This window comes from Abramis brama (genome assembly GCF_963993115.1).
Source record: "Abramis brama genome assembly, chromosome: 6".
NCBI classification, from domain to species: Eukaryota; Metazoa; Chordata; class Actinopteri; order Cypriniformes; family Leuciscidae; genus Abramis; species Abramis brama.
Genome location: NC_139968.1, coordinates 33,566,962 through 33,585,080, shown reverse-complemented (window position 1 = coordinate 33,585,080; position 18,119 = coordinate 33,566,962). Strand labels below are relative to the sequence as shown.

The 18,119-nt window shown below is 36.9% G+C and overlaps 4 protein-coding genes across 5 annotated transcripts in view; 1 reads left to right on the top strand and 3 right to left on the bottom strand.

Moving 5' to 3' along the window:
• The window catches only part of LOC311084742 (uncharacterized protein), a 67,214-nt gene extending 56,290 nt beyond the window's left edge, over window positions 1-10,924 (bottom strand). The window contains exon 1 of the mRNA XM_084116967.1: window positions 10,101-10,924. Coding sequence (XP_083973093.1) covers window positions 10,101-10,149 — 49 coding nt within the window. The 5' untranslated portion in view covers window positions 10,150-10,924. The remainder of the gene's footprint in view (window positions 1-10,100) is intronic.
• LOC311084748 (SLAM family member 9-like) overlaps window positions 1-18,119 on the top strand; it is a 134,574-nt gene that overhangs the window by 15,441 nt on the left and 101,014 nt on the right. The gene's annotated exons all lie outside the window — the stretch shown is intronic.
• LOC311084743 (uncharacterized protein) overlaps window positions 1-18,119 on the bottom strand; it is a 109,388-nt gene that overhangs the window by 14,028 nt on the left and 77,241 nt on the right. Inside the window, exons 2-9 of one of the 2 annotated variants that reach the window (XM_084116969.1) lie at window positions 16,668-16,831; window positions 9,229-9,287; window positions 8,618-8,778; window positions 7,351-7,435; window positions 6,901-6,959; window positions 4,218-4,547; window positions 3,792-4,118; window positions 3,049-3,176 (exon numbers count right to left, since the gene is read on the bottom strand). In XM_084116969.1, coding sequence (XP_083973095.1) covers window positions 3,049-3,176; window positions 3,792-4,118; window positions 4,218-4,547; window positions 6,901-6,959; window positions 7,351-7,435; window positions 8,618-8,663 — 975 coding nt within the window. In that variant the 5' untranslated portion in view covers window positions 8,664-8,778; window positions 9,229-9,287; window positions 16,668-16,831. Of the gene's footprint in view, window positions 1-3,048; window positions 3,177-3,791; window positions 4,119-4,217; window positions 4,548-5,626; window positions 5,867-6,900; window positions 6,960-7,350; window positions 7,436-8,617; window positions 8,779-9,228; window positions 9,288-16,667; window positions 16,832-18,119 lie in introns of those variants that run through there. The other variant, XM_084116970.1, reaches the window with a different exon arrangement.
• Window positions 1-18,119, bottom strand: part of LOC311084745 (uncharacterized protein) — a gene marked incomplete at its 5' end in the record, with an annotated part of 102,997 nt that overhangs the window by 82,896 nt on the left and 1,982 nt on the right. The window lies entirely within an intron of this gene.

Genomic DNA, 18,119 nt, shown 5'->3' with positions numbered 1-18,119 from the left:
CACATGACTTTCTCCCATGACTCCTCTGGATCATCCAAATGGTCATTGGCAAACTTAAGACGGGCCTTGACATGTGCTGGTTTAAGCAGGGGAACCTTCCGTGCCATGCATGATTTCAAACCATGACGTCTTAGTGTATTACCAACAGTAACCTTGGAAACGGTGGTCCCAGCTCTTTTCAGGTCATTGACCAGCTCCTCCCGTGTAGTTCTGGGCTGATTTCTCACCTTTCTTAGGATCATTGAGACCCCACGAGGTGAGATCTTGCATGGAGCCCCAGTCCGAGGGAGATCGACAGTCATGTTTAGCTTCTTCCATTTTCTAATGATTGCTCCAACAGTGGACCTTTTTTCACCAAGCTGCTTGGCAATTTCCCCGTAGCCCTTTCCAGCCTTGTGGAGGTGTACAATTTTGTCTCTAGTGTCTTTGGACAGCTCTTTGGTCTTGGCCATGTTAGTAGTTGGATTCTTACTGATTGTATGGGGTGGACAGGTGTCTTTATGCAGCTAACGACCTCAAACAGGTGCATCTAATTTAGGATAATAAATGGAGTGGAGGTGGACATTTTAAAGGCAGACTAACAGGTCTTTGAGGGTCAGAATTCTAGCTGATAGACAGGTGTTCAAATACTTATTTGCAGCTGTATCATACAAATAAATAGTTAAAAAAATCATATATTGTGATTTCTGGATTTTTTTTTTTAGATTATGTCTCTCACAGTGGACATGCACCTACGATGACAATTTCAGACCCCTCCATGATTTCCGAGTGGGAGAACTTGCAAAATAGCAGGGTGTTCAAATACTTATTTTCCTCACTGTATATATATATATAACAGATCTTTCATCACAGACATATCTGTGGAGATTTCTTTAAGACTCGTTAATGCTGTTGAAGCTCGGCTTCCCCCATAATGTCAAAAAATTATTGGTCAAAAATGTACTATTGTATAGACCTTATGCGCCAGAGAAACAAGGGCGCCGCCATCTTTAGAAAATTGTCTTTGAACTTCCGTTTTTGCAGTTGCTCTGTATATTCCTATGGCATTGCTGTCAAGGAGTAATTAGCTTTGGAAGTGGATTTATTTAATATAAAGTTAACAAAAGTTAACGAAAGTTATCATGACGATTGTAATGTTTAAAACAGATGTCTTAACAAATGTCAGTAGACCGGGAAGATTTTAAAACGAGCCGTTCATTCATTCAATACGCAAGATCGCTGTGAAAATACAACCGGAAGTCAAAAGACAACAAGCGCAGTGCTGAAAAGGGGCGGGGCTACATAAGGTCTATACTACTAAAAATGCGTTAGAAAACGTTCATCTCAAAGACGAGTTTGTCAGAATCAGTTACAGCAGGTCGGCTGACCCGATTTCCTTCTCATACATTCCCGTAGCGTCACAGTGCATTTCCCTGTTGAAGCCCAGCGTCCATAGGCCTATGTCACACTTCCTGCTTCCGGAACGCGGAGTAGGGATTCAGAACTTCCGGTCAACAGTATTTCTCCATAAGGATTTAGATTATCAGCCATAATGTCTAAACCATCCGAGGTAGACTGACCAGGAGCTATGAGGTTGTGAAACGAAGGTTTTTGCTCCTGTAGGAGCTATAAGTTCGTATGAAATCAACCTTGTTTTAAGAAAAACATGTTCTATCGGCGATCTTATGAAAAAAACTACACTACCCACAATCCTAAGCGTAGCAGCAACGTCTGCTGATTGGTCCAACTCGAGAAACGTTTACCTTACTGGCGAACGGCCCGCCGCTGCTGTTGTAGTGCACCGGGTTGCTCTGCGTCAGGACGTAGACAGCCATACCTCAGCTTTCACGCTTTTCCACTTGAGAGTTTTAATTTACCATCCGAACCACATCGTCATATGTGACTTCAGGCAGGTTGCGGAGAGATTTGGTCCAGCAGTATCTATTGGAAAAAGCTAACCGGAAGAGCCGTATCCCTACTAAAAGACGTACTTCCGGTCTTCAATTTTTTTGTGACATAGGCCTATTGACTTCAGTGGAGCTGCTTTGAACAGTTTTTTTCAGTGCTTCGAAACTAGACAGTCATTGGATAAATGCTGCGATTATGTCCCGCCCACGGACGCTCAGCATCTCTGGGAGTGAATGGAGGAGTGGGCCGGCCTGGACTCCGGGCTTCTGCATGATGATTGGAGGGTCTGTCAAAAGGCTGCATCTCCTTTTGATTGACAGCGATTTCATACAATAAAAAGTTGCTGATGCTGAAGCTGTTCGAGCTCAATCACATCGCGGATTTTGCAAGTGTGGTCGAAAGACAAACTGCTGCAACCTATTTCTTGGTATTTGTTTGTTGAAATTGCTAGCAAATTTTCATAATACATTTCACACGATTATATATTTATACCTTTATTATATTATTACTTACTATATTTCTTATATTATTATTAGTAATAATTTAAAAATAATTATTAAAATTATTAGTGAACTATCCCTTTAAGGACAAGCGGCAGCATGTTTACTATTACTATTGTCTCTTTAAGAGCTGCGCGCGACGCGTCTAATATACACGCATTTGACAAGCAGATTTTCTCTCAATTTCCTCAAGTTTGCTTTCACTTTAGACATAACCGACTTTGTTTATGTAAACCTTGTGTGTATTTGACAGTATTAGCACAATAAGACTCGAAAGATAACTTAGTCCAGTATCCAGGCGCTGTTAGACAGGCTTTTAGTGCATGTGAGCTTCACATGTACACGCTGAGAAATGCACATGTTAGAACATTAGAAACGCCTACCAACCCCCCCCCCATTTTAAAATATATTCAAATAGAAAACAGTCATTTTAAATTGTCATAATATTTAACAACATTACTGTTTTTCTTTTGGTTGTTTTTTTAAATGCAGCCTTGGTGAACATAAAAGACTTCTTTCAAAAAAATTAAAAACTTACCAATCCCAAACTTTTGAACAGCAGTGTATGTATTTGTGTATCACTATGATTGTTATATGTATTCATACCACTTTTCTTTAAAAAGTTTTTGTGCACAGTAAATCTCATATCTGTAATACTTACACTCTGTGGCACTGCTGCATGGGCCTTGTGGTGACGATAGTAAACCACAGCAGCAGTTACAGCTGCAAACACCAGCAGAACAACAACAACAACTATTCCTGCTACAGCTCCTGAAGACAAACCTGAATCTGGAACAGATGAAGAGAAACAGTCATTATTACTTGAGAGTGAATGATAATCCACCCAGTATTTACCAATATCTTTGACTGATAATTACACCCTTTCTACTTTTGTCATCAGGTGTATGATATTGTTTTAACTGATAAATGCGACTTTTGTTCATCAGCACTCAGTTTAGTTCAATCAGTTCAAAAGCATCAGCACTTTGAGCTAAACTGGAAGCAGCATTCACAGGAAAACTGGCTATTTTGTGCATTTTGCATGTTAATAACTATGGAAGCTTGTTTCCGCCACAGAATAAAACATTTTAAAAGATAACTGCAACTTTTTATCTCACAATTGCGAGTTTACATCTCGCAATTCTGACTTTATTTCTCTATCTCGCAATTCTGACTTTATAGCACGCAATTCTGAGACATAAAGTCAGAATTGCGAGATATAAAGTCTTATAAAGTATAAAGTTTTATTCTGTTGCGGAAACAAGCTTCCATAAATAACTTTAGCCAAAGTGTCACTGACTCAAAACTTACTTTTTTAAACAGTCCACAACCCAACACTTATTGGGTTGATTTAATTTCAGATTCCTCAAAGGAAAATACACTGAATGACTCAATTATACTCACCAATGACATAAACACTGAATCTCTTCACTCTAGTGATGCTGAAGCTGCTGTTGATGATGATGATCTGTAGTTTATATTCTCCAGAGTCTGTGTTTCTGGTGTTCATGATGTTCAGAGATCCAGCCTGATGATCCAGCTTCAGTCTGTCTCTGAATCTCTCTTTACACTGAACATCTGTACAGATCTTACTCTGATCTCCAGTGATTTCAGCGATATGAGTGTCATTAAAATACCACACCATCACATCATTTGTGTTTCTTATTACACCAGGATCTAAAGTAACAGATTCTCCCTCCTTCACTTCATATAGTTCAGCAGCAGAAACATCTGAAACACAAACCAACAGATACTGGAGGATCTTGTATTAACATGTTTTAAACATATTAAACATATAAACTGCATTTAAACACTCATTAAATGACTCACCAGTGACGGAAACCCTGAAGATCTTTTCACTGTCGCTGCTGCTGCTGAAGATCTTCAGTTTATAAAGTCCAGAGTGTGTGTTTCTGGTGTTTGTGATGGTCAGCGATCCAGTCTTATGATCCAGCTTCAGTCTGTCTCTGAATCTCTCAGTACCTTCATTACACTGAACATCTGTACAGATCTTATTGAGATCTTCATTAATTTGAGCGATGCGAGTGTCATTAAAATACCATTTTATATCTTCTTGTTGGTTTGTTTGAACACCAGTGTTTAGAGTGACTGAATCTCCCTCCATCACTGACACTCCATCTGATCCAACACCAGACACACCTGAGCAAAACACACAGTAGTGCAGTGATTTATTTTTTTCAACAGATCATAAATGTGAGTAGAAAAATATGTCTGGATTCATCATTTTAAACATGCAAACAAACATCACAAAAACACTGACTCACACTTTCACTCATCAGACAAACACACATGAGTCTCATGATCTTCTCACACAACCCACAATCCACATCCTGATTCATATTCTCACACCCTTTCCCTCCTACACATAGCCTACAGTATATTTAAAATGCAATTAATCAAATATTTTCATAGACTCAATATAAATATTAAATAGATGACTAGTACCCCCCAAAAATAATAAAGATAATTAAGGTAACAATTTACAATAAGGTTTATTAGTTAAGATTACTTCTACATTAGTTAACATGGACTAATAATGAACTGCACACATAGGTCTACATCATTTATTAATCTTTGTTAATGTTAATTTCAACATTTACTAATACTTTATTAAAATCTTGTTAATAATAGTTAATGCACTTTGAATTAACATGAACTAACAATGAACAGCTGTATTTTTATTTACTAACGTTAACAAATACAGTAACAAATGGATTGCTCATGGTTAGTTCGTATGTTATGCTAATAAATTAGCTAATGCTAACTAATGAAACTTATTGTAAAGTGTTACCAGGATTATTTTCCACCACATTAACATAACATATAAAATATTTAAGTCCTAAACAACCCACGTAAATAACGTGTGTAAGGCAACAATGAATGATGCCTAAATTTTATGAATTTGGCAGTAGCTTTTAACCAAAGCGACTCGCATTACATATGTAGGCCTACACAAAATGTACAGATTTACACAAAATGTCAAATTTTACTGATGTTTATTGTTTATAACGACACATCGCGCAGCTGATCTGATCTCGTTTTTTTATCGTTAAAAACTGTTTCACCGACCATTGATTTCTGCGAGTTAGTTTCTCTTTTAAGCCTAGCTATTTCCTGTTAACAACAGGCCTAACTTAAGCCTTGTCCAGCAATCACTAGTGCCAAAGATGCGGCTTATAGGTCACAGATATCGACGTTAACACAAAAAAAGGTCTTACTGTGGTAGTGTAAAAGCAAAATAAATGCGAGCATGTTAAATAAGCGCTTCATTTTCAACAATTTTCTCCTCAGAAAACGAATGCATGGCCGAATGCTAAAGTGAAAATGTCCGGATCCCTACGGAATAACGTCATCCCCTGACGTCATTCGTCAACAAACGAATTGTAGCCTAAAGCAATATTATTGACTAGCGTATATTACAATGCTTATTCCTAACCCGTCTGGAGTTTATTACCTTAAATAATTTTAAAACTACAGTCGAGTTTTAAATTAGTTTATTATTTTAATAACACAACAAGGCCAAAAATCAAAAACACTTGATCTTTAGACTACATATCATGTAACTGTAATGTGAGCACATTCTTGTGTAAATACTATTCATACATCACATTTAGGCCCAGTTTCACAGACAGGTCTTAGAATAAACCAGGATTAGGCCTTATAGTTAAACTAGGATATTTTAACAGCTTTCAGTAATTAAAAAATACTGGTGTGCCCCTCGAGACAAAACAATGGCTCAGATATATTTTAAGATATTTCAGTGTTATTTTCAGTTAAGACAGCTCTTACATGCGGTTTAGTCTGGGACTATCTTAAGCCTCGACTGTGAAACCAGGTGATGAAGTAAAACATTTAATATCCAACCGAGGAGAACAACAATCATTATTATTGAATTTAAACATTATGGAACCTTTTCAGACTGTGATGATGTTATCAACATCACAAATCTAAAAAATGTTTTTTATTTTTTATTTTTATGTTTTACACATTTATAATGCTGTACTTTTTGCTATATTAACTTGAAAGTAAATCCAGAAAGCAAAGGCTGTTGATTGAGCCTAATGACCTTTGACCCTGTGGCTCAGGAAGGCAAAGGCAATGCAAAAAAATATAATTTACAATATTTTCTAATCCTATTAACACCGGTAAAGTTTGTAACTAGAAGAACACTTTATACAACGTTTTGAAGCAACTTTACAGTGATAACAGGAAAGTTCTGCAGTTTGGGTGTTGTTCAGCTCAAACCGTCGTGGAAAAAGACAACCTTGGTCAGGTGTCCAGTTCTCTTCTGGCCAGCAAACGAACACTGCATGATTATGATTCAGACTGCATCACAGGTCAGATTGTGGATTGGTAGCTTTCAGAACATTTCATCCCGTTCCTTCTGCTTGAAGATCAGACTCATCACGCCGGTAAGGAGATGAAGCACTCGATGATGCATCAAGAACTGATACTCTGCAATGAAAGCTGTTACATCTTGTAAATAACTTACTGTTACTGGTATCTGAGATGCAACTGCAGCAGGAAAGATGAAGACCCGAAATATTGGACCTAGAACAGAGAGAGGTACTTCAGTGAACAGAGACAACTGATTTAGAAGAATAAAGGACAGCCAGGGATAGTTGTGCAAGAGTTTGGACCAAGCATTTGTGTATTTATGTTTGTTGTTATTCATTCTTTCATTGTCATTATAAGCATGCATTTCTTCAACATATTTATTAATACTTTGGATTTGAATGCAGTTTCATTAAAAGACAACATAGAAGACCAACATTGTCTCTCTCGTCTATAACGGCTTACAGCTATCAGCCAGGAAAATGTTCAAGTCTTGTGAATTTAACTTTTTGACTCAGATTAGATTTTTTTAAATGCATACAATATTTTTTGGACTGTAAAGCTGTTTTGAGGTTCATAAAAAGACAAAACGAAACACTTCACCTACAACACAAGATGTTCGTTCAGCTCAAACCACATCTGAAGAAAACCACAGGTTGATTCCGACAGAAGTTGCAGTTGCAGAAGATGAGCTGCAAGAGGATCGAGATGGAAGATAGTATTAACTTATTGTAAACATATACTTTTGAAAAACGTTCGGTGTTAAATAATGGAATGAAACATTTTTTAGACTATTAAGTCTTAATAAGAGCCAGACAAGAATTTATATTTAACTATAAATCATTTGTAAAGAGTCTACATGGGTAAAACTCTGTCGTGGGAGGATTCACACGCTTTCGGCAGATCATTTCATCAGATCAGACTTTTTAGGAAATGGTTCATGTGGTTGGTTTGTTATGTTTGTGCTGGTGTCGTCTGACTGGTAATTCGTAAATATAATTTTTGGCTTAATTTCAGTTACATTCTTCACTTATGTTAACAATCAAGGTGATTACAACTTTTCATAATGTAATCATCTTTGTAGCTTCTTACATTGTGCTCTGGATCGAAGATAAAACTCTCAGAAGCCTTAATCTGTGTAAATCTGTTTGTTCATCAGGTGTGTTTGCCGATTCAGTGTCAGTGATGGAGGGAGATTCAGTTACTTAATACACTGATGATATCGAAATATTTGAAGGCAATGATTTACTGTGGAAATATGAAGCTGAAAAGTCTTAAATAGCTAAAATAAAGAAAAATAAGCAAAATTTCTCCACATATGATGATGTTCCTGATGAGAGATTCGGAGACAGACTGAAGCTGGACAATCAAACTGGATCTCTGACCATCACAAACATACTGAACTATAACAGAAACATAACAGAACTGAACATACCGGAGATTATCAACTAGAGATAACTGGAGTGAAACTGACATCAAAAACATTCAGTGTTTCTGTCTATGGTGAGTAAAGATTATTTGTCCTGTCCTTCAAATATTCTTGAATATTCAGTACAACTACCGGTAAAGCTCAATCAGCAGCATCTGTGGCATAATGCTGGTAGTTATTATTTATTAGTATGGACTTAATTTATAATTTATGCAGTGCAGAACATTTGACAACTTTATTCAATTTCTGTATGTTTCTGTCAGTGTGTGTGATCTCAGCATCAGTCTCTCTCTACCTCTGGAGGTGGAATATCAGGATAAAAACACCTACAGCTGTGTGCTGAACAATCCCATCAGCAACCAGACCACACATCTGGACATCAACACACTCTGTCACACATGTGCAGGTACCACAGCACTGATGATATATGTGTGTATTTACTGACCTGATCTCTGTCTTCTGTTGTAGATCAGACTGAAACATTCACTCATATTAATGATTGTCTCTTGTTTACTCTTCTTCAGTCTCAGTGTCTCTGATAGTGTTGATCTCTGCAGCTGCTTCTGGTTTTCTGTTGATTGTAACTGCTGTCAGGAACTTCTGCACCTGCAGGAAATGTAGAAAACCAGGTTGAGGAGATCAAAAAAAATTATGCAAGCATCAACATATTTGAACCAAACCCCTTATGAACCACTCTCTGATTAAGACAGGACTCATTGACTGTACCTCAGGTTTCTTTGCTAATGTTCTTCACCTGCTCATGCATCGTATCATTCTCATTAATCCTCACATGCTGATCTGCACTCGCTCCCAGTTACAAACTAAGATAAGGAGAATGATTCCCTCTGGATGCTGCAAAGGAAGCCTCACTGACTCTAACACCTAAGCCCTCCAGAGTCCACTGCAGTCCTCCAACTTCTTCTAATTGTTAATTGTACAGGCTGACTCCTCCCTCTGATGCTGATATTTGCACAACTGATAATAAATCAGTTAAAATTGATTACTTCCCTCGCTGTCATGTTCTAGCAGACACACCTGGTACACTGCTATACACACCTGTAACCAGCGCTTCTCATCTTGAATGAAGCCTTCGCTACAACCACCTTTTGTGTTTGCTGTAAGAAAGAGAGTTAAGTCTTTATCATCGCGGGTTATAAAGGCCAATTTATACTTCTGCATCAAGTGTACGCCGTAGTGTAAATCATACATTGCATTCATACTTCTGCATTCTGTCTGCGTTGCTCTGCAATTACACCGTCAAAACACTAGTTGTTGGTGGGATTTCTATGTTCCACGTGTTACTTTAACGCTGTATTGAGTTTAGTCTACTTTGAGTTTTGACAACTGAAATTGATTGGATCACGTTGGAGTTGGAGACAATTGATGTTGAAAAACAGTTACTTTTATTGAAATTAATAAAGCTAAAATGGTACGCATAACCCGTGAATCAGTTGAGGCAGAAGGAGAGGGAATTTTCTGTGCTTGTCCGGCCACTGAAAGACATGGACGAGGAAATGCATTTCATATCATCATATTTATGGTGATGATGATGATAATTTATTAATCCTTCTCAGGAAGTTAGATGTGTTACAGCAGCAGCAACACAGACAACATCAATCTATCAACCCAACTACATTCATAAAACAAAACTTTCACTGAAGCATTTTATACTCTATCATATATTAACTAAACATACTATACCCTATGATGATAATACAAAAAACTAATACTCAAAAAAAAACTATTTTAATAATACTAAGAACATAGGTAAAAAAATATAAATCAGACATCAGACTCAGTTATTAGTTATTGCACATTAAAGATCCTAATAGCAGCAGGCAGGAGCGATTTACGATGCTGGTGAGTTTTACATTTTGGTGGAATCACTCTGCCACTGAACGAGCTCTGCCGTTTCTCAACATCCTCACCTCCTCTGCTCATCCCAGTCCTGTGTGATGCCAATGATGGAGCTTGCATTTTTTTATCAGTTTATTTAGTCTGTTCCTGTCAGATGTGTGTGTGCTCTCTCCCCAGCACACCACACCACACCAAAGAAGAAAGCACTAGCCACATCAGTCTTATAGAAGGTGCACCATAGAGGTTAGCGAATGTTGAAAGATTGCAGCCTTCTTAAAAAATACAGCCTGCTTTGACCTTTTTTATATACTGCCTCCATGTGGCTGGACCAGTCCAGTGTATTGATAGAACAGGTGTCAGAGTTACATTGGAAGTCGGATGTGTAAAGACTAAACAGGAAAGGTGATAGAACGGCTCCCTGTGGGACACCTGAGCCTCACAGAACAGTCTCCGAAACACATTTTTGGAAACGCACACACTGTGGTCTGGCAGTAAAATAGTCAGTCACCCAGAAAACAAGCTCCAGCTCCTCCTGCATCTCCTCATCTTCTCACCAGCAGTTCTGGCTGAATGCTATTGAATGCATTTGAGAAATCAAGAAACATAATTCTTACAGTTGCAATCATCTACACTGATGTTGGGCTGGTATGAGAACTGTAGAGGGTCAATGAATGTGCACACTTTAGGTCTGATGTAAGATAGTACCAGTTTCTCAAGTGTCTTCATTGTGTGAGAGGTGAGGGCGATGAATTTGTAGTCTTTGAGCTCTGTCTGATGTTTCCTTTTGGGAACAGGAACCAGGCATGATGTTTTCCACAAAGAGGGAATCCTCTGCAACCGCAAGCTCAGATTAAACAGATGAGAAAAAAACAACCACAGATCTTGCAGTCTGCGTCATTGTTGTGAAGTGTAGGTCCATTTTTGTGGAGGTACAGCGTATGGTACTCGACTATGTGTAGGCTATCCCGTACACTCGACGCAGAAGTATAAAATGATCTTTACGGTAGACTTCCATGTTTGTCATGGTCAGAAAGACTTGTTGAAAAAGTTGTGCCCTAAAGACTCTTGTCATTCTTCTCTGACACAGTTTTCAAAGCACTATTGTATCACACACTGTAACGATGCTTGTATCGAAATGACAATACCACGTGATTGATGACTTTGAAGTTTTGAATGTAATGCAGTATCTGAAGGTCAGAACAGCTGGTTTGAAAAAATTGGCGCTTAGCCACCAAATCAGATGCTTTAAAAAGGAAATGATTATTAAGGAGTCATTATTTGCAAATTATTTAACCCTATACTTCCTTATAACAAAAATTGTAAAAAAAAAATACACAGTACACACACACACATATATATATATATACATATATATATAGTATATACACACACACACACACACACACAAATAGATACACACTTTTTTGATGGTCATGCTAATTATGACCAAATAATTGTATATTTTATATTATTGATCAATATGTGAATTGTGAGTTGTGGTCTCACTGGCACAAATTAATTTAGAGGAGATTAGATAGAACTGTATTGATCCCAGATTGATTCCACTCCTGTGTCACAGACTTCTGAAGCTTTATTTGGTCACATGCTTTTCTGCTCTGTGGTGATTTGTTAGACATGGTGGAGAAAACAAGTCTGACCACCAGATGTCACTATCACTCTTTAAAAAAAATATTTTAGATATTAGTGATGGGAAGTCCGGTTATTTTCCGCGAACCGGTTCTTTCGGACAGTTCGTTTCAATGAATCGGTTCAAAAAACCGGTTCACCAGTTCACTTTTACGTCATCACGTAATGACGTCAATTCTATCATCCCGGCGGATAAATATACATTCAAATAAAGGCATTTGTAATTAACTTCAGTTAAATAATAGTACTCATCGTCATAATCATCTTGGATTTCTTACATTTACGTTTTGAAAATGAACCCTGTAGTAGGCATAAGGCCATGCGCAAACGCGGATGTTTTACATGTCTTAAAGTGAATAAACTGGTCTTCATGGTTTTTATTTTATTTGTAATTAAATAAACTTACATTTCGCCGAATTCGGCCCCTCATTCAAGTCCTTGGTTCACCCGTGCTCATGTATCAGCACAGCACATAGACAGTATATAAACACAGCATTAGTTGGCCAAAAGAAAGTTTGGTTCAGAGACGGTGCGATCACGCATGCGCAGTCTCTCCAGCTCGTCGGTTCTGTATCGAACGTGTCCGAAAGAAACAGTTCTCGGTTCTGTACTGGTGATCCGAGAACTGCTGCAACAACCAGTTCTTGACTCGAGAACCGTAGCATAGGCATGTGTGTGCTGAGCTGAGAACTGCTGAAACCTTACTAGCCTACAGTCGACAAAACTGATCGATGCATGTCTCCAGTATGTTTAATACGTTATGATTTGATTAACACATAATAAACATTTACTTTGCACCCTTTAAAACCTTGGCAAGAGTTTACGTCAAAAATGTATATCAACTTACTTAGAAATTAAATGATCTGTTCCAGAAAATAATGTTTTAGTATAATAATAAATGTTTAGTTTTACAATCCATTCATTGTGTTTCCAATCTTTAAAATAATACAGTGAAAAGGCAGTAACCTATGTGATAAACATGTTTCTAACATGTTTCATTTTGTTACACTTATTAATGTTCAATAAAATACTTAAGAAACATGCATTTCGTCCCTCTGAAAAAATTGCACGCATGCTCAGCTCATCAGCTCATCGGTTCTCCGTATCGAACGTGTCCGAAAGAAACAGTTCTCGGTTCTGTACTGGTGATCCGAGAACCGCTGTACCTGTACGTTCGGAAGTGCGCGCATGCTCAGTATCAACTGCTCGTGCTGCTCATCACTTCTCTCAGCGCAACATGTCTCAGTTCAGTGAACTGTTGGATTTACTGGAGTAACGTATGTCTACTCCGGCATATTGGTTTATTTTGAGTCGAAGGGACTGTCAGGACTCAGGCATGTCCGAAAGTGAGTAACTTTAGTAACTTGTGGATCAGTGCTGACGCAAGACGCGAACTGTTTCGAACGATTCAGTCCGATTTAGTGTACTGGTTCGACCAGTTCACTAAAAAGAACCGGTTCAAAAGAACGATTCGTTCACGAACCGGACATCACTATTAGATATTGACATTTTAATCAGGACACTTGGGACCGATTGGGCATGTAAAATACTTTCATTTGCCCCTTCAAAAAATCCACTTGTCCCAGACAAGTGTTAATGTCGAACCCTGATATATATTATGTTATTAAACTGTTGCATGAGCAGGTTCCTGCTGATTTTTGCAGAAATCAGAAGAGCCTGTGTATGCAAATGAAAGCAAAAAATGATCAAAACAGAATTAACTGGAGAGCTCATATGGGCCCTGACTTACACCTTTAGTTCATAGTTATTCTCTGCCAGGATCTTTTACTTTCGTCTATTCTCGTTCTTTGTGCCACATTGTTTGTTTTTTTGTTGCTTTGCTCTAGTTTAATTTAGTGGTTCACAAATAGAAGGCCAGTCAAAATATAGAACATTCAGAAACTCAAATGTATATTCTATTTTTAGCTTAACATGCATGGAAATGTATTAACTTTATTAAATATTGATCCCACCTTCACTGTCTCTGTACTCTTGTGTAAAGAGAAAAATGGCAAATTCAGCACATCATCGCTCTCTAGTGTCCAAAGCAGAAAATCACATCTCTCTAAGAATATCTTACTTTCACACGATCGGGTGCGCTATAGTTACTGCTGTTCTCACAGTCACGTCTCTGATGTTTATACAGAGCTGGGTAGAAACTGATTACATGTAATCTGGATTACGTAATCAGATTCCAAAAATGTATGTCAACGTATCATACAAAGATGAGCGTTCCAAGGCACTTCAGTGGCTTTAACAGAAATTCACCATCATGTTCCTCGAACCACTCCATGATGATTCTGGCAGTGTGGCATGATGCATTATCCTGTTGGTAATAACCATCACAGGCAGGGAACACAGTTGCCATAAATTGATACACTTGGGCCGCAATGATGTTCAGATACCTGATAATTTGATTAATTGATAATCTGATAATTTTCAGATAATTTGATTGTGCTGTTAGGATAATGGGGCCTAAAGTGTCCCAAGAAAACATTGCAAACATTGCCTACAGCATTACACCGCCACCGCCGACCTGTATCTGTCCAACGGTGCATCTAGGTGCCATTGCCTCTGTTGGTAATGGACTCAGCTGTCGATGTGATGATCCAGGAATCTTGATTCGTCAGAACAGGCTACTTTCTTCCAATCATCCACTGTCCAAATCTAAATCTAAATGATCTTAGGCCTATTTCATGTGTTCTTGACGATGGTATGCAGTTAGTGAAAATTTGACCCTAAAGTGTGACTAATAAATATGCTATTGTTTTTCTCCCTCAGTTTCTCCAGTTTTTTCCCCAGTAGATTAAAGTTCCAAAAACGCTGATTATAGTAGAAGCACAGGAAGAAGATCTTCACCTACAAACTAAACACTCATGCACTGAATGCCCAGTGTCACCGACACATGTTTGTCCACCCAACGGATCAAACCACATTTAGAAAAATAACGGCAGCGGGTTTCAGTTTGACTGAAGATAAACCCCAGTAAAGCCAGTACTGTGAGATCATACACGCTTTTAACTTTAGTTTGTACTCTGGTTTTTCCATTCATTACAATTTAGAATAAATACACATTTTAAAATCACAAAGTTAGGCTCCATTTCACTATGATATTCCACAATTCACACAATATTCTTCTACTTTTAGCCATCTGAAACAGTCAGGTAACTACGCTCTCAGAAGAAAAGCTGTCACTGAGGCGGTGCTACTTCTAATATGAACCCCAAACCTTTTGATAAAAATAAAGAATATTTTTTATCCATCAAGAAGTTAAAATCTTAAGGGCCCGAAGAACTATAACCTTATATCATATGCAAATGCAATGTGTGAACTAGGAGGGCGAAACACTGCATAGGAGGATTCACACAACACTTGAACAGTTCTGCTGTTAGATCACACACTGAACCACTGAAGAAAATGTTTCACGTGTTAGTTTTGTTCTTTTTTTGCTGTTGGAGTCTGACTGGTAAGTTATAATTTTTTAAAAAAAAATCTGTTTCAGTGTAAATTAGAATTTGATTAAAAGAATTATTAATATTGTATGAACATAAAACGAGATCTACTAACTTTGAATGCAGTCTCTTTTGGGATTAGGATTAGGTTTACTGTGACATTTTCAGATCTGGAAATGGTAATGGATATAATGGAAATCTCTACAGTGAATGTAAATGTTCAGAAAGTGTGAACTTTCCATTGAGCTTTCAAATATCAGGCCATTTTTTGTCTTTTTAAAAATATTTCTGCGGCTATTAATCTACAAATATCATGGAAATGCACTAGTCAAAATGTGCAGAAAATTTACAGTGCAGACTTCCAGTGATCTAAATCTATAATTTATTTAAACATTTTATTAAAATATCCAGCACAATTAAAACTGTACTTATAATCTGCAATAATTATCATGCGTTTATTGTCAATAAATTTTTAAACTTTAAACACTGATTGTTCACTACACTTTAAAACAAATTAAAGTGTGAGGATGTGCTGCACCAATAATGTTGACATAGGATATTTTACATTTTGTTTTGTGTTTCTGCTTATTTTGGATATTCTCAACTTTACATGTAAACTTCAGCTGATTTCCATCTTTGTAAACCATCAGTGGCCATAATCTGTGTAAATCTGTTTGTTCATTAGGTGTGTTTGGTGATTCAGTGTCAGTGATGGAGGGAGATTCTGTTACTCTAAACACTGATCTTACTGAAATACATGAAGATGATCACATACAGTGGAAATATGGAGCTGAAAACTCTCTCATAGCTAAAATAAAAAAAAAACAATCAAACTTTATCTACATATGATGATGTTACTGATGGGAGATTCAGAGACAGACTGAAGCTGGACAATCAAACTGGATCTCTGACCATCACAAACACCAGAACTGAACATACTGGAGTTTATCAACTAGAGATAAATGGAGAGAAACTGACATCAAAATCATTCAATGTTTCTGTGTATGGTGAGTAAAGATGTAATTTGTCCAAACGTTCACATATTCTATTTACATATTCAGTTGTTACATAATTTTATAGATGACAGACACAAATGACCATCAACACACTAAACACACACTCAACACTGAATTTATTACACCGATTCACTACAATTCACAACACCTAAAATAGACTGATAGTTCATGTTTCTCTCGATTCTCTCGTGTTTTCCAGCTCATCTGCCCACTCCTAACATTACCAGAGACTGTTCGTCATTGTCATCATCAAATTGTTCTCTGGTGTGTTCATCAGTGTTGAATGTGTGTGATGCGACTCTCTCCTGGTACGCAGGAATCAGTGTATTGTCCAGCATCAGTGTGTGTGATCTCAGCATCAGTCTCTCTCTACCTCTGGAGGTGGAATATCAGGATAAAAACACCTACAGCTGTGTGCTGAACAATCCCATCAGCAACCAGACCACACATCTGGACATCAACACACTCTGTCACACATGTGCAGGTACCACAGCACTGATGATATATGTGTGTATTTACTGACCTGATCTCTGTTTTCTGTTGTAGATCAGATGTGTTCACTTCTTTCTTTATCAATACAGCACCAGACACACTCTCTCCTTCAGTTCCTCCAGTCTCAGTGTCTCTGATAGTGTTGATCTCTGCTGGATCTCTGATGATTGTTGCTGGATTTTGGATCTTCTGGATCTGCAGGAAACGCAGAAAAACTCATAAAGATGGCAAGTATTTTAAAACTTTTAAACAAGGAAAATAAGAAATAATTCTTTGAAAATAATAACCATATTTTATCATTTAATTAAAATTATTCTCATAATTTTCATTGTCATAATAAATGTCTATTTCTAATTGTATATAAAGACACTGTGCGTCGCTCTTTACTCATCTCACACAGACAAAGGTTTCTCAAACTGAATCAACACTGGAAATGCAAAAACAGAAAAGTTAATTTTTATGAATATAAAATGTAAGGATGATCAAATATGATAACTTGATGATAACTTTGGTTGTGCTTGTTGAATCTAAATGCTGATTAAACACAAAGATTGTAAAAAACTTTTCTTTGTTAAACATCCCATTTGGGTTTGATTTATGTGTCTCTCTAAATGTAATGATAAACACTCTTTTAGGAATTGTTGTGTGTGGAAAAAGTTATAGACCTAATGGCAAATTAAATTTGTTAATGCCGTTTTTAAAAACTTTCAGTGTTACTTTGGTGTTAACTTTGAAATTCATTATAATAACATAAATATTGTGAAGAATCAGATCTAGTTAAGATTGAGTTTTGTTGTTTTAATGCATCTATAATTTCAAACAGAAGACACTTGTGAAGAAGAGATCACTTACGCTGAGACGACATTCGACAAAAGAAACACACGGAAATCGGTGAGACAATTTATTGTTCATTTGTTGAGTATTTGTATAATTTCAGATGTAGATCAGTGTGCGCTTTTGATTTTGTCTGAATAATATTGAAGTCCATTTCTACCAGATAAGAAATAAAAATCATGCTCTGGTAAATTATTATATTTTATAATTATATCTTTCTCATAATTATGGCAAAAAGACGATATTATGACATACTAAATAAATATTGTGAGATTAAAAAGTCAAAAATATCATATATACACAGTAAAAAGTTAAAATTATGACTTGAAATGTTGATATTATGGCATACAATTTTTTTTGTGCCATTTTTAATCCCAAAATTTTGATTGTTTTGTCCTAACTATGATTCAACTATAATTTTTTCTTATGTGGCAGTAATGGTGTTTCAAAGTATAACGATCTATCATATACAGTAAATCTCAAACACAACAGCACCATCAGATGTTTATAAAAGACTTGTTACTTTAAAAAACTTACAATCACATTACAATACATAATTATTCTATCTTGTGTTATGCATATTTTCAGAAAGTTGAAGAGGAGGTTAATGTGGAATATGCACAAATCATATTCAGAAGATGATCTAACT